Source organism: Oryza brachyantha, chromosome 10 (assembly GCF_000231095.2).
Source record: "Oryza brachyantha chromosome 10, ObraRS2, whole genome shotgun sequence".
NCBI lineage: Eukaryota > Viridiplantae > Streptophyta > Magnoliopsida > Poales > Poaceae > Oryza > Oryza brachyantha.
Genome location: NC_023172.2, coordinates 14,179,415 through 14,193,865, shown reverse-complemented (window position 1 = coordinate 14,193,865; position 14,451 = coordinate 14,179,415). Strand labels below are relative to the sequence as shown.

The 14,451-nt window shown below is 42.8% G+C and overlaps 1 protein-coding gene and 1 pseudogene across 2 annotated transcripts; both read right to left on the bottom strand.

The window, feature by feature from the left end:
- Positions 1 to 1,189: 1,189 nt before the first annotated feature.
- LOC102709772 lies at positions 1,190 to 5,262 on the bottom strand (annotated as a pseudogene). The gene is made up of 3 exons (XR_001551165.2): positions 4,729 to 5,262; positions 4,237 to 4,620; positions 1,190 to 2,235 (listed from the first exon to the last, which is right to left on the bottom strand). The product of XR_001551165.2 is annotated as an uncharacterized LOC102709772 (transcript).
- A 1,691-nt stretch (positions 5,263 to 6,953) lies between these two features.
- Positions 6,954 to 14,415, bottom strand: LOC102709206. The gene is made up of 4 exons (XM_040528029.1): positions 13,777 to 14,415; positions 13,138 to 13,513; positions 7,598 to 8,163; positions 6,954 to 7,510 (listed from the first exon to the last, which is right to left on the bottom strand). Exons 1-4 carry the CDS (start codon positions 14,092 to 14,094, stop codon positions 7,133 to 7,135), a joined length of 1,638 nt encoding a protein of 545 aa, XP_040383963.1. The 5' UTR covers positions 14,095 to 14,415; the 3' UTR covers positions 6,954 to 7,132.
- Positions 14,416 to 14,451: the final 36 nt, after the last annotated feature.

Below are 14,451 nucleotides of genomic sequence, written 5' to 3'. Positions count from 1 at the left end.
TTTTACCATACTTGAAAAATACCTTAAGGTACCAATAATTTTAATACAAAATTAATTTTGCTATCTCAAGATACATTTATGAGCAATTTTATAGTTTTTGAGAAGGTACCAGGAGATACCGCTTTTTTCTATATAAATTTTGAGAACTCTTGGTAACTTAGGTACTAGAAAGTATCAAATTTTACACTAAAATTTTGGTACATCTCGGTATCTACTCAAGAACTATAAAATTTTTATATTTATACCTTAAAATACCAAAATTTTGTACTAAAAATGTGCTACTGGAGGTATTTTTCTAAGAATGTTAAAATAACTCCATAAAAATAGGTGATGTGTTTTTCTTCGTAAATGAGCATTCTGTTGTTTTTGTTTGTCATCCATGTAGTCGTAAAAAGAAAATGTTTTGAAAAGATAGATCGTATACGACACTATGTCACATCTTAAACTATCTCATCAATTTTCAAAATAATTATAATGCTATTTTCACGTGATCGTAAGAAACAAGGAGACATTCCATTAAAGAGAAAAAATGCTTAATTTCCTCATAAATTTCAGCTGTTTCATTTATTCTGTTGGAACAGAACATTTCAGTCAACAACTATGGCACGTATATATATGAGCAAAGAGGAATTTTATAGTATCTGATAAGCTAAAAATTTTAGTGTAAAATCTAGTACCTCTGGTACCTTAGTTACTATAAGGTACTAAAATTTTAGATTTTGCTACAGTACAACAAAAAGTACCTCGAGATATCGGTACACCGAGGTACCAAATCGTTTTCTACCGTTAAATCTAGCTGAATAGGATGTACATTTCAGATCCAACATTAAAAAATGATGGTACCGCAAGGTACTAATACCTCGAGATACTTTTTATTGGACTGGAGACTAAAATTTTAATACATCTTATTACATACTCAAGTACTATAGAATTGCTTTGCTCGTGAGCAAATATTGGGAGAACATGCAAGTGATTGGGAGGATAACATAAACCTTAAGAAAAATCAACGGCGACAGGAGGAAGTACTACCGAGTTTGTACACTTTGAGGTACCATTCAACAATGAAAAAGAGATCCCCTCGATATCACAAACAAGAGTAATTTAGGTAACAAGAGATATTAAAATTTTAGTGTAAAATTAAGTACCTATTAGTATTTAGATATCAAGATATACTTAAAATTTACCCTACTGTTATTTTCCCGAGGACCGTTAAAATTGCTCCACGAACAAATGAGCTCTAAATGTCACCATGAATGACCCTTTATTGAATAAAAAATGTATGCGCCGGAACAACCACACGATTGACGATTTGATCAAACAGACTGCACGAACCTCACAACTCGCAACCACAGTATGAAAAACTACCAACGGCGCATCAACTTTCTCTCCACGAGACAGCGGTCAACTGAGAGCTGACGACGCATGCATTAAACAAAGTTATCTGATCTGGTTCACTTGCTGTGCGCAGCAGCCGCGGCGGCGGCGGCGAGCTTGGCGTAGTGCGCCATCCTCATCTTGCCGTACTCGATCAGCCTGCCATTGTCCGGCAAGACCGCCTTCACCACGTCCAGCGCGACGAAGCGGTCCATCCACGCCTCCAAGAGAGGGCTCCTAGTGGCATCGAAGAGCTTCCTCCCGAACAGAACCTCGCCGGCGCGAGCCCAGCCGACGACGGCGCCGAGCGTGATGTCCAGGTAGCCGACGGTGTCGCCGCCGAAGAAGGGCTTCCCCTTGGAGCACTCCTTGAAGGCCGTCTCCAGGTTGTCGACGGCCACGAGCATCTGCTTCAGCGCCTCCGCTTTCTCCTCCTCCGTCAACCCCAACGACGCCTTCTGCCACGACGGCGTGAACTGCTCAAACGAACCACATCAGTTGGCAATATTTATGCGTACGTAGTAACCATCAATTGAGTAGGCAATATATGTCGAGCGAGCAATGGCGCGGTGGTAGGGGTCGGAGGGGAGGAGAGAAGGACCGCCGGCGCCGGGGAATGCCTCGTCGAGGTACTCCACGATGATCTGCGACTCGCAGACGGGCTTGCCGGCGTGGATGAGCACGGGCACCTTCTTGTGCACCGGATTGGAGCGGAGGAGGAGGTCGCTCTTGTTGGGGAGGTCCTCCTCGAGGTTCTCGTAGCTCAGGCCCTTGAAACTGAGCGCCAGTTTGGCCCGCAGCACGTACGGGCTCCCACAACCCGAGCAGCTTCAGCTCATCTCCTCCTCCTCCGGCCATTCTCTGCTAGTGGTAGCTAGCTAGCTTGTGAATGAACCGTACGTGACTCACCACTCTCTGTCTGGAGGAGCTTTGAGACTCTTCTGTCTAGCTAGCTAGCTTATGTTTTGTTGTGCAATTGATCAGAGCAAGCGGTTATACGCGAGATTTTCTTGAACCACACGATGAACCGTGACACATCACTCGATCTCTGGAGAAGCTTTCCGACTCTTCTATCTGGCTTGTGTTTTGGCTTGTGTTTTGTTGTGTTTGACTTTTAGTTCTACGTTTGACCATTCGTCTTATTTAAAAAAAATTATTTAATTATTAATTATTTTGTTGTAATATGATTTATTATTATAGGAACTTTAAGTATGCATTTTAATTTTGTATATTTGGATATAAATTTTGAATAAGATGAATGGTCAAACGTAATCCTAAAAGTCAACTGTGTCATACATAAAAATATGGAGGGAGTAATTGTGTATTTGCATGCCACTACATTGCTGAGATGTAAATATATGTGGTCCACTTTGCTAGGCTCCAGGACCATGCAGATCGCTGCACAGTTCTCAACTAGTTAATCGTATGAGATTTGTTTGGGTCCAACAAAAAGTACCTCGAGATACCAAATTATTTCTTACTATTGGATCTAGTTGAGTAGAATGTACACTGTTAGATTTAACAAGCAGAAACAATTTGGTACCGCAAGGTACCGGTACCTTGAGATATTTTTTTGTTACTTTTCGTTGAACTGTAAAATTGCTCTAATCGTATCCTTAGGCCCACTTTAAAGTAGAGGAATTTTTGACAATTCCTTCACGGAATTAAACTACTCCCTCCATTTTATAATATAAGACTTTTTAGTCGTACCTAGATTTATATGAATGCTAATAAATCTAGACATATATAAATTATATACATTTATCAATTAATGAATTTAGACAAAGTTAGAAAGTTTACAATAGACGAGAGTATGCAATATCCCCTCAAAAGATTAAAACAATTTCCCTTTTTCTACAGTACCTAGAGATGTCCTCTCATTTTTGGATCCTACGCTGCTCATGGGGCTGAACTTCTCGACTGCCCAAGGAACGTTGCCAAGGTAACACTGATGATTGATAATGACTGATTGCTTGCACTATAAGTTGTATGGGGGAACGATTTATTTTAGGAAGAGCAATTTTATTATTTTTAAGGATGTATCATGAGGTATCACTATTTTCTACTTAAAATTTAGTATTTTCTAGTGTCTAAAGTACCGATAGTTACCAAATTTTATATAGAAAACAGTGATACCTCCTGATACCTCTTGAAGGATGGGAAAAAATGTTCTTTTTAGAAAAGTTCGGTTTATAGCACAAGTAGGGTGTTAGAGGAGGGAGTGTCGTTGTTAAAGTGAACGACGAGATAGGCAGATATTTTTAGACTAAAAAGGTCTAAGATATTAGTTTCACCTATCCTTATTTCAATACAGCTATACATACGACGGTTTTTGTATGCTTGTACGGTGAAACGTTTCTCTTCTGATTAGGCTTTAGGGCCCATGAACGTCATTATGCTTCTCTCTTGTCCTCCATAATGTTACTTTTTATCATACCGAGATCGGAATAAAAGATAGTATGTATAACGTTTTCCTTTTAATTTGGTGGATGATATGTTAGCAATTCTAATTCAAAGGGCTAAGAGGATATTGCAATGTTTCAGTAGGTGGTTTCGAATTTGGTTGAAATGGTCTTGTCAATTCTTCAGTACGCGGGTGACACTATTATTTTCATGGACCATAATCTTGATGCTAATAATCTCTGCCTAGTACTAAGTGCTTTTGAGAAACTGACAGGTTTAAATTTTTATAATTCCAAATTATTTTATAGCGAAGATTCGGTCGTATTATTGCCCCTCGACAGCAATGGCGAAACCGACAGATCGAGACCTGGACAGCACTACAAAGTGGCGGACCAATTAGCTTCGTCTCCACGAGACCACTAGGCTAGCCAAGCCAGCCACGTTGCTGCTGCTGAGTCAGTTGTTCGCCGCCGCCGCCGCCGCGGCAGCCCACTGTGCCTGCTTCATCTTGGCATACTCCGACAGCCTGCTGGTGTCCGGCAACACCGCCCTGGCCGCGTCCTGCGCCGCGAAGCGCTCCAGCCACGCGTCCAGGAGCGGGCTCCGGCTCGCGTCGAAGAGCCTCATCCCGTGCAGCGCCTCGCCGACGCGCACGAAGCCGATCGTGGCGCCGAGCACCACGTCGACGTACCCGACGGCGTCGCCGCCGAAGAAGGGCTTCCCCTTGGAGCACTCCCTGAACGCCTCCTCCAAGTTCGCCACCGCCGCGAAAGTCTCCTTCATCGCCTCCGCCTTCTCCTCCTCCGTCTGGCGCATCGACGCCTGCACCCATGACTTCAACAGCTGCGACGAATTAACGCACAGAACGCATCAGTTAGTTAAACCGCTAATCAACAACACCATCGAAATCACCGTACTGTGATTGGTTGGTTCAGGCGTTTCGTCAATCACCTTGTCGTCGATGTAGGCGGCCCAGAAACGCGCGACGGCGCGGTCGTAGGGGTCGGAGGGGAGGAGGGAGACGCCGGCTGCCGGGAACGCCTCGTCGAGGTACTGCACGATGACCTGCGACTCGCAGACAGGCTTGCCGTTGTGGATGAGCACGGGGACCTTCTTGTGCACCGGGTTGGAGCTGAGAAGCAGCTGGCTCTTGTTCTTGAGATCCTCCTCGACGTACTCGTAGCTCAGGCCCTTGAAGCTGAGCGCCAGCCTCGCTCGCAGCGCGAACGGGCTCGCCCACATGCCCAGCAGCTTCAGCTCATCTCCTCCTCCTCCGGCCATTGTGTGTGTGTCACTCTCTCTGAAACTCCGGGATGCTGAATTTTGTACTGAGTTGGTCTTGGCGAGCTATCGCTTGATCGGAGAAACACCACTACTTATATTCTTGTCTTATCGTAAAGAACATGGCCTTGATTGTTAGCCTGACGCCTCTTGAGATCGCTTTTCAGTGTTCAGATGTATTCAAACATGTGCATGATACGAATCTCTAGTCAAAACCCGGTCCTCATCGAGATAGCAGAAAAATCATAATAAAATGAATGTGATGACACCGAAACGCGCGTTTGATCAGACTGATTATTTGCAAACTACAAATTTATTTACTTTGCTTTTTTTTTTTCCTTTCTGAAAGTACTCCGGTAAGCATCGTTGAAACTGTCCAGATGCGTCTTCACTCTTTCTTGGAGAGGAGGAAGCTTAGGAAGTGGACTGCTAGAGACTAAACAAACCTAGCCAATCACGGCGCTTTACCTAAATCGATGCGTTCATTCACTTGACTTCTTGAGAGCACAACAACAAATGTGGGTGTTTGCGTATTGGGGGTGCAAGCAACGATTAGAAAATGGTTAGTGATGCGCCTCACGAAATTTTTGGCAATTACATCCATTTATTATGGGATGCAGCGGTACAACATAATTTCTACTGTCCCTTTAGGGCTGAAAACGGAGCGAATACGGACGGATAACACACGTACCGTATTTGTTTTTATATTTTAGGCGGCTACGGAAACGAATACGAATATCTCGGATACGGAAACAAATACAAATTATCTCGAATACGACTAAGGATCGGATGTAGTCGAACACGAATACGAAAATAAATATTTCTCGGAACATACAAACTACTCAAACCGTTCATAAAGACAAATAGCACCACATATATATAGCTAACTTAATCGAGATAGTTGTCATTTTAGACCTTATCGTAGATTAAACACGTTACATTTAATTTCACGTGTAATAGGCAGGATATAAATTCTCCACATAGCACATAATAAGTTCAACAAATACTGATAGTCTAATAGCACTAAAACAGTTTTGCAGTAAACTAGTTGATGGGCCAGACCTGAAATCAAGTGGACTAAACTGATTTCAGGTGTTTGCAGATATCCGCTCATTACAATCTTCGGATATCCGTCGGAATATCCGTATCCGTTGGAAACTGCCATACCGTATTCGTACTTGTATCCGAAGAAAATTATCCGTATTCGTACCCGTATCCGAGTTATTCGGGAAATATCCGCTCCGAGCTACCTCCGTATCCGTTTTTTTCTGGAGCGGACGGAAACTATCCGCTCTGTTTTCAGCCCTACTGCACATACTACCGGCGTAGCATAAGAGCACGTATAACGCATGTCTTTAAACGTCTTTATGTTATGAAATTTGCAAAAAAGACCCCGCACCATCTAATAGACGATCACAGCGTCTCTTCGCAAAGAGACGGCATGGACGCGTGTTCCAATGCCAAACCGACCCCGCTAGCACGGTTGTACGCCGCGTCTCGTCTATTCAGTAGCACCATTGATTATGTGTCAAATGATAAATTAAATGTTTTGCAGACAAACAAATAGATAAGTCATTGTACAAGCTGTCTATTTAGCTGTCTGTGTGTGTCAAATAGACAATAATCGTTTAAACTGTTGTACTTGCCCTAATACAGTTAGAGTCCTTGGATGTAAAGCAACGAACGGCTCACAATTATTTAAGGGCATGCTAAAAAAATCCTTTTCTTTTTGCTTGATTAGAAAGATATAGAGTGGTGAGACAAATATATTTCATTGAAAAAGACCAGCCAAAATGGTATAAAGAATTCACACTAGTCTCTTCTCATGGTTCGTTTTGGCAGTTCAGCTGAATTTCCATAACGAACACACAAGTTACAAAATTGCAAATCCAACGGGAAGTAGCAAACAAAACAGAGGGCATCCATCTTCCTTGATAAGTTGATACACTCCTTGCATTATTCGAAATACATCGAGCAAATGATACAGACGACCAATCTCTATTAATATAAGCCAAATCACATTATTTTCTCCCAAACAATGGGAGTTAATTATTTACATGGCCGAGCGTTCGACTTAGTTTGCTGAAGCTGCAGCGGCAGCCTCAGCGATCCTTTTCTTGGCGAACTCGACCACCCCGTCGACGTCCGGCAGCACCTTCTTGGCGGCGTCGAGCTCGGCGAAGCGCTCCACCCACGCGGCCAAGAGCGGGGTCTTCTCGGCGTCGAAGATCTTGGAGCCGGCGAGCACCTCAGTCGCTTTCACCCACGAGATCATGCCGCCGAGCGCGACGTCGACGACGTCGACGGTGTCGCCGCCGAAGAAGGGCTTCCCCTTGGAGATATCGTTCAGGGCTCCCTCCAGCGTCTCCACCGCCGCCATCAGTTGCTTCATCCCCTCCGCCTTCTCCTCCTCCGTCTTGCCCCTGAACGTCGGTACCCACGCCGTGACGAACTGCACAACCGGGACCGATCGACGGTGACCATCTAAGTGAGCTGTGACGCAAATGAACGGAAAGAAAAGCTACCACTACCACCCCACCTTGTCGTCGACGTAGGCGGCCCAGAAGCGAGCGACGGCGCGGTCGTGGGGGTCGGCGGGGAGCAGGGCGGCGCCGTCGCCGGGGAAGGCCTCCTCGATGTACTGCACGATGACCGACGACTCGCAGACCGGCCTGCCGTTGTGGATGAGCACGGGGATCTTCTTGTGCACCGGGTTGGCGCTGAGCAGCAGCTCGCTCTTGTTGCGGAGGTCCTGGCTGACGTACTCGTAGCTCAGGCCCTTGAGGCCGAGGGCGAGCTCCACCCTGGTGACGAATGGGCTCGGCCACGTGCCGAGCAGCACTAGCTCGTCTCCTCCGGCCATCTCCTTACTCCTCGGCGGGCGGGCGCGCGAGGGAGAGTGAGAAACAGAGTGGGGGGGTGGAGGGGGGGGGGGGGGGGGGGCAGGGATCGACGGCGACGAAGATGATTCGGATCGATCGTGTGTTTTGCTGCGTACGTAGTTGGGTGCTTGATCGGAGAAGGGTGGCGCTGCGTACGGTATATATATGGTGCTCGACATGGGAAATTGGGATCGGAGGCGCCCCGATGCATCATCCGTGATGCCTGCGCGGGCCAATGCATCACGCGTGATGTCATCGATGAATGCTGACGGAATTATGCAACGAATAAATTCTACTGTACAGTCTGTACTGACTGAAGATTAAGTTCACTAGGTTCCATTGAAAAAAGAATATGGATATACAATATTTTCTGGAGAAGTTTTATAATTACTAAGAAAAGTTTATATTTATAGCGTAAAATTTTAATATATCCAAACACTTATTATCTAAACGTATTGAAGTTTTATACAATAAAATACAAACTCTTGATATCTTTTCAAGAATGACAAAATTACAATATTTTTCTATTGTTAACCCTGTTACAATTTTGTAATAAAATAAGATTTTAGCATTCGTAAGTATTTTCTTAATGATCATAAAATTTTAGCCATATAAACCTTTTTTTTTGAAACCCGTCATATAAAATTTTCGTAAGTATTTAAAGTATTCGTCGCTCCGGCGACCGCCGACAGCTACGGGCCTCAGATGCACCATGTCTCGCCACGGCGGGTGTTCCGGCGCCGCGACGGTGAGGACGTTAGCTCACGTACTACTCCATCCATCCAGTGGTGTCATTTCATCCAACTCATCCATGGCAACGTCGAGGGGTCGGCTTCAAGCAGAAGAAGGCTTGGTGGCATATCGTCCACAGCGACAAGAAAAAGGATGGATCTCTTCCATCCGATCAAGTAATTTTACGGTTCTTGCGTGGTAATGAGAAATACAAAATTTAATATCTCTTGATACCTTAGATATTAAAATATAAAGTTTTGATATCTCTTAATAGTAAAATTTCTCCTATCATCTTTTCCATACTGCACGGCTATATCTGTCAGGCTTGAGGAAGTGGCACTAGCGAGTGAGCTCAAGGTTGGTGGAGTTGATGGCATGGGGGTATGACCAGGAACGAACACAGCTGTAACAACGAGCTCGAGTACGTGTAGTTATAGCTACAATCTGCGGGCTAAGGTAACAACGATTTTATTCAAGAGCAATCTTACGGTACTTGAGAAGGTACTGTGAACCTCACGGCACCTTCTCGAGAACCGTAAAATTACTCTGTATTGAAACATAAAAAAATAGGGCTTTTTTTGGATTAGGGTAAAATTTTACACTAAAAATTGATTATTCGAATTGAGTTCAAAATTTAAAAGGGTTAATTAGATCTATACCATTATAAATTTGCTAGTTTTGAAATATGTCATTACTATTTGACTAATTGTAAAGATGCCATTATGATTTCAGAACTATTCGAAATACGACACTTCATACCCTTTCGATGTATTTTTTAAAAATATTTGGACCATATTACCCCTCCCCTCGGTACGTGCAAAGGGTAATTTGGTTTAAAAATAATATATTTTAAATAGTTCGGAAATTATAATGGTATCCTTATAATTAGTCGAATAGTACTGGTATATTTCAAAACTGGTAAAATTATAATGATATAAATCTAATTAACCTAATTTAAAATGGTGAAATTAACCTTGTAACTTTATATGGAGCTTTTTTTCTTGCTGCTGGTAGCTTGGTCGACGTACGTCATTGCCTGCGTCATATGGTTTACTAGCAGTCCTAAAAAATTCTGGGTGTTTGTCACGCGTAGTGCTTGGAGCTTTGCACCAGCACTGGGCTGGCGTCTCTTGATGCGTTCCCTTTCGTCATATGAAGAGGATTCTCTGTGGTTGCTACCGATGGAATGAACATTAATCTCCAGACTCCACGACCACTTCTTCACCCATACTCTTTAGTGCTTGTCTTACGTGGTCGCCTGAGAAATTGACAATTCGTTGATTACGCAAGGAACTAAAAATATTTTCAAGATCACGTAAATATGATCTCTACCACGTATATTAGATCGAAAATTAGAAACTGACTATAAATCGAAAATTAGAAACTGACTACAACGTCACGTAATTTTTATCCTTACTACGTAAATGATATTTTACCGATACATTTCAATCCACTTACGCACTGCCTTTGCGATACATCTATAATTTAGTGGATATAAATGACCTTGTGTATAATTACTTTTCAACCATCGGTAACTTTATACCTCTAACACTTTTAATGAGGTATCTTACGTTGTGAGCCATTGGATCACATCATTTTAAGAATACAAACACGGTTAAAGACCTCGAGATAATAATATAACTTTTCTAATGCGTCTGGCTCCCTACCTGATTGGTTTTACTGCGGGAGGGCGAGCTCGTTATATATATGCGGTCAGGCCGGTGGCGGACCGGTGACAAGAGCAGCATGGCTAAAAGAAGTAGATTGAGGTGGGACAATAAGATATGTATTGAAAATAAAAGTAGAAGGGATAAAAAAAAATGAAACGAAACATAAACAAATAGGGATTAAGCATTACTAAAACAAACCCAAACTAAAATCCATACTATCATAAATATCCCAAACTAAAATACACCACTAAAAGCAAAAGGGTATGTAGCCTAGCGGTTACAAAGGCCCCAGTAACATGTAAGGTCATGGGTTTAACTTCTCGTTGGAACGAATTTTTCAGAACTCTAATGGATTTTTGTTTTCAGTGGGTGACGACGTGCCCGTCGAGATTTACCGGTCAATCTTCGTTTTACTATGTTCTCATTGAAAAAAATACACCACTAAAAACCCATAGAAATTAAATAATCTTTTATTTTCTTTTTGCTAAAAAGAGCACACCATAGGTACCACCAATCTCTACTGTTTTCGAACAACAAGCAGGGGTGGAGCCAACTCAAAAGCAGAGCCTTAGGCTGACCTGTGTAACTATGTTGATCAGGAAATTAGCCCACCGTCATGAAAATTTATTCTGACTCGTTGGCTTTTAATCGTAGCCCACGTGCCATGGCCTACGGCATCATGTGTCTGGATCTGCGCTGGCAACAAGCACATTATTTTTCCTGGAACTTAGGCCTAATTCGTGAAAAGAAAACTGTAGATATCACGTAAAACGGAACGTTAGAATGGGTTCTTGATACGAATAAAAATAAATTTTATATCACATCTGGAAACCGTGAGATAATCTTTTGAGTCTAATCCATCTATTATTAGTACATGTAAGTTACTGTAGCACTTATGACAAATCATGGAATAAGTAGGCTTAAAAAATTTCTTACGATTTCTCATCTAACTATATATTAATTTTTTCATCTATATTTAATGCTCTGTTTAAATGTCCAAAATTTAATATGACGTTTTGAAAAAAAGGTTTTGGAACTAATCGGCCCTTACTTACATGCTAAGCCATCACCCTAGACTTATGAAGTGACGGCGGAAACTGCCACGGACTCTCTCTAGCTCACCACATCCGAGAAGTAGCGTCCAACTCACCCAAGCGCTCCGCCCACAAGCTCAGGAGTGAGGTATTGGCAGGGGTGGAAGATATTCTCTTGTGTTTGATGCTTATAAGTTAAAATTTTAATTTTTAATTTTAAATTTAGAGTTATCTGGGATTTTTCGCTAAAGTTTATTTTTTGACATTGACTTTTAAATCACTGAGAATATTTATATACAAAATATATTTATAAATTTTTTTATTTATAAATATGTCATTAGTCTTTTTTTGAAAAAACCAAACAATCACATCCATTAGCATTTGTGAGCACCTCGGTTGCTTCATCCATGTGATCAGGCCACCCAACAAGACCACCACAAGACCAACGGTGTCACCGCCGAAGAAGGGCTTCCCCCTGAGCTCGGAATAATTCACTTTCCCCGCCGGGCGCCGCGTGTGTCTGTTCCAACCCCTCAGATCTGGTCTCCTCTGTTTTGCCCAATATCGTCGCGCCCCATGATGCAAATGGATTAAAGTTTTTATACCTCAACATAGTTTGGTAATATCCCCCCCTCCCCCAAACCCAACAAAGTTGCTAATGGATTGTAATCCAATCTAAATCCACTCTAATGCATCTCTTTATTAATTAGTCTACCAAACTAACTCGTACCAATTATTCTTTATAGAATCCAATCTAAACCAATTCAACTTGATTTTAGCCTAACCCGCACCAAACCATTTGGTTAAAATAGATCCAATTCACTCTTATGGGAAATATATACCCATTTGGTATGTATATACTCAGACCTAAAATTTTAAAACTCACGTTCACACTATAAAAATTTATCAAATTTGATTGAAATTTGGTGGGATGATTTATTATGTATAACTTTGTATAATTTTTGGTCAATTTCTACATGTGGGTCTCATATATATCTATTCTCTCCATTAGTTACCCAATTAAAAGGTCTGTTTGTCCTCCACGGGTCAAATCCATTTAGAATCTAAAATCACCTAACTAAATCCAAAATCCAGTCCATACCAATCCATTTGTCGCTATAACCCAATTCAATCCAAACCATTTGATGTAACGATCTATTTACACCCAACCAAATACGATCCAAATTAAAACCAACTCATTTAATTTATTTCCATCTAACTCATTAGCTTAATGCACAATCGACATACTAAAGAACAGCACATATGCAAAGAATTTAAAAGTACGCATATGTTTAGTTATTCTCCTTGGTAGTTTCAATCCGTAATATTTCAGATAAAAACTTACTTTTCTTAGTTGAAAAATCCCTAGATTCCTCTAGCTAAAAGTCTGGAATTGCGCCAGTTTTTTCCACAGTTCCTTTCACAGTCTAGTTGAATCGTCAGTGGAAGAAATGGATACTTTCTTTTTTTTCCCCACGATAATGCTTTAGATAATGAAGGAACCGATAAATAGAGGAGTACAAAAGTCCAGCAAAGACTCCAAGTATCCAACGAGTTAAAGAACAAAACTATCACACAACCTGAAAAATCTCTAATGTGCATAAGTAAACGACAAAACAGAGGCCCGCGTCTCAATAGCTAGTTTTTAGGGTGGGAAAGACCCTTTACCATTCTGCATCGTGCACCAACCAGTTTAAGCCAGAAGCTTAAGTTAATGAGAAAAAGGACAGATAATTCACTTAAATTCCATCGACTACTATCAGTTTTCCGAAGCTCCTGCTGCAGCCTCTAGCTGCCTCATCTTGGCATACTTGATCACCCCATCAACATCCGGCGACACATCCCTGACAGCGTCGAGCTCGTCAAAGTGCTCCACCCACGCAGCCAGGAGCGGGGTCTTGGCGGGGTCGAAGATCTTGACGCCGATGAGCTCCTCAGTCGCTTTCATCCATGAGTTTAGGCCACCCAACACGACATCGACGAGCCCGACGGTCTCGCCGCCAAAGAAGGGTTTCCCCTTGGAGCTATCCTTCAGGGCTCCTTCGAGTCTCTCCATGGCTGCAAGCGTCTTCTTTATCGCCTCCGCTTTCTCCTCCTCTGTCTTGCACAAGATTGTCGGCACCCATGCCGTGATGAGCTTCGTGTACATGTTAACACATCCGGCGACAGGTTAAACCACTGAATCAGTAGCTATGTGCATGTGCAAGAAGAGAAATTCTACCGTTCCTGAGAAACTGTGGCATCTTATTGTACCAAATTAACTTTTAATGTAAAATTCAGATACCTCGAGATACCTGACATCTAGAGGTAAAAAGTTTTTACGCTAAAAAAATATGATACCAAACAATATCGTACCAAAGATGATAAAAAAGCTCATGCAAGAACGGTGTGGCGCCCTACCTCGTCGTCGATGTAGGCGGCCCAGAAGCGAGCGACGGCGCGCTCGTAGGGGTCGGCGGAGAGCAGGGAGGCGCCGCCGAAGGCCTCGTCAACGTACTGCAAGATGACCGGCGACTCGGAGATGGCCTTGCCGTTGTGGATGAGCACGGGGACCTTCTTGTGCACCGGGTTGGAGCTGAGCAGCAGCTCGCTCTTGTTGGTGAGATCCTGCTCGACGTACTCGTAGCTCAGGCCCTTGAGCCGGAGCGCGATCTCCACTCTGGCGACGAACGGACTTGGCCATGTGCCCAGCAGCTTCAGCTCGTCTCCTCCGGCCATCTCAGCCTTGGTGTTAATTTAGGGAGTTTGGGGTGAGGATGTGAGAGAGAGGCAATAACAAGTTTTGGGTTGTGTTTTTGTTGGGCACTCCACTTGCCTACCTGAGAGTGCTTGGTCACTCGCAGCAGGGATGGTGTGGGTATACATGGTGCTCTGAGATGACTGTGGATCGGACTATTCAACGATTAGCTATTCTGTAGGAAATTAACGTGGACAATGACTGTGGACCGGACTATTCAGTGAATGGCTATTGAGATTTTTTATGCCATATTTTTTATCATGGGCTTTTTTATCATCCTTAAAAAGTACCTTAAGGTACCAAAAATTTTAGTACAAATTTTTAGTACCTCAAGATAC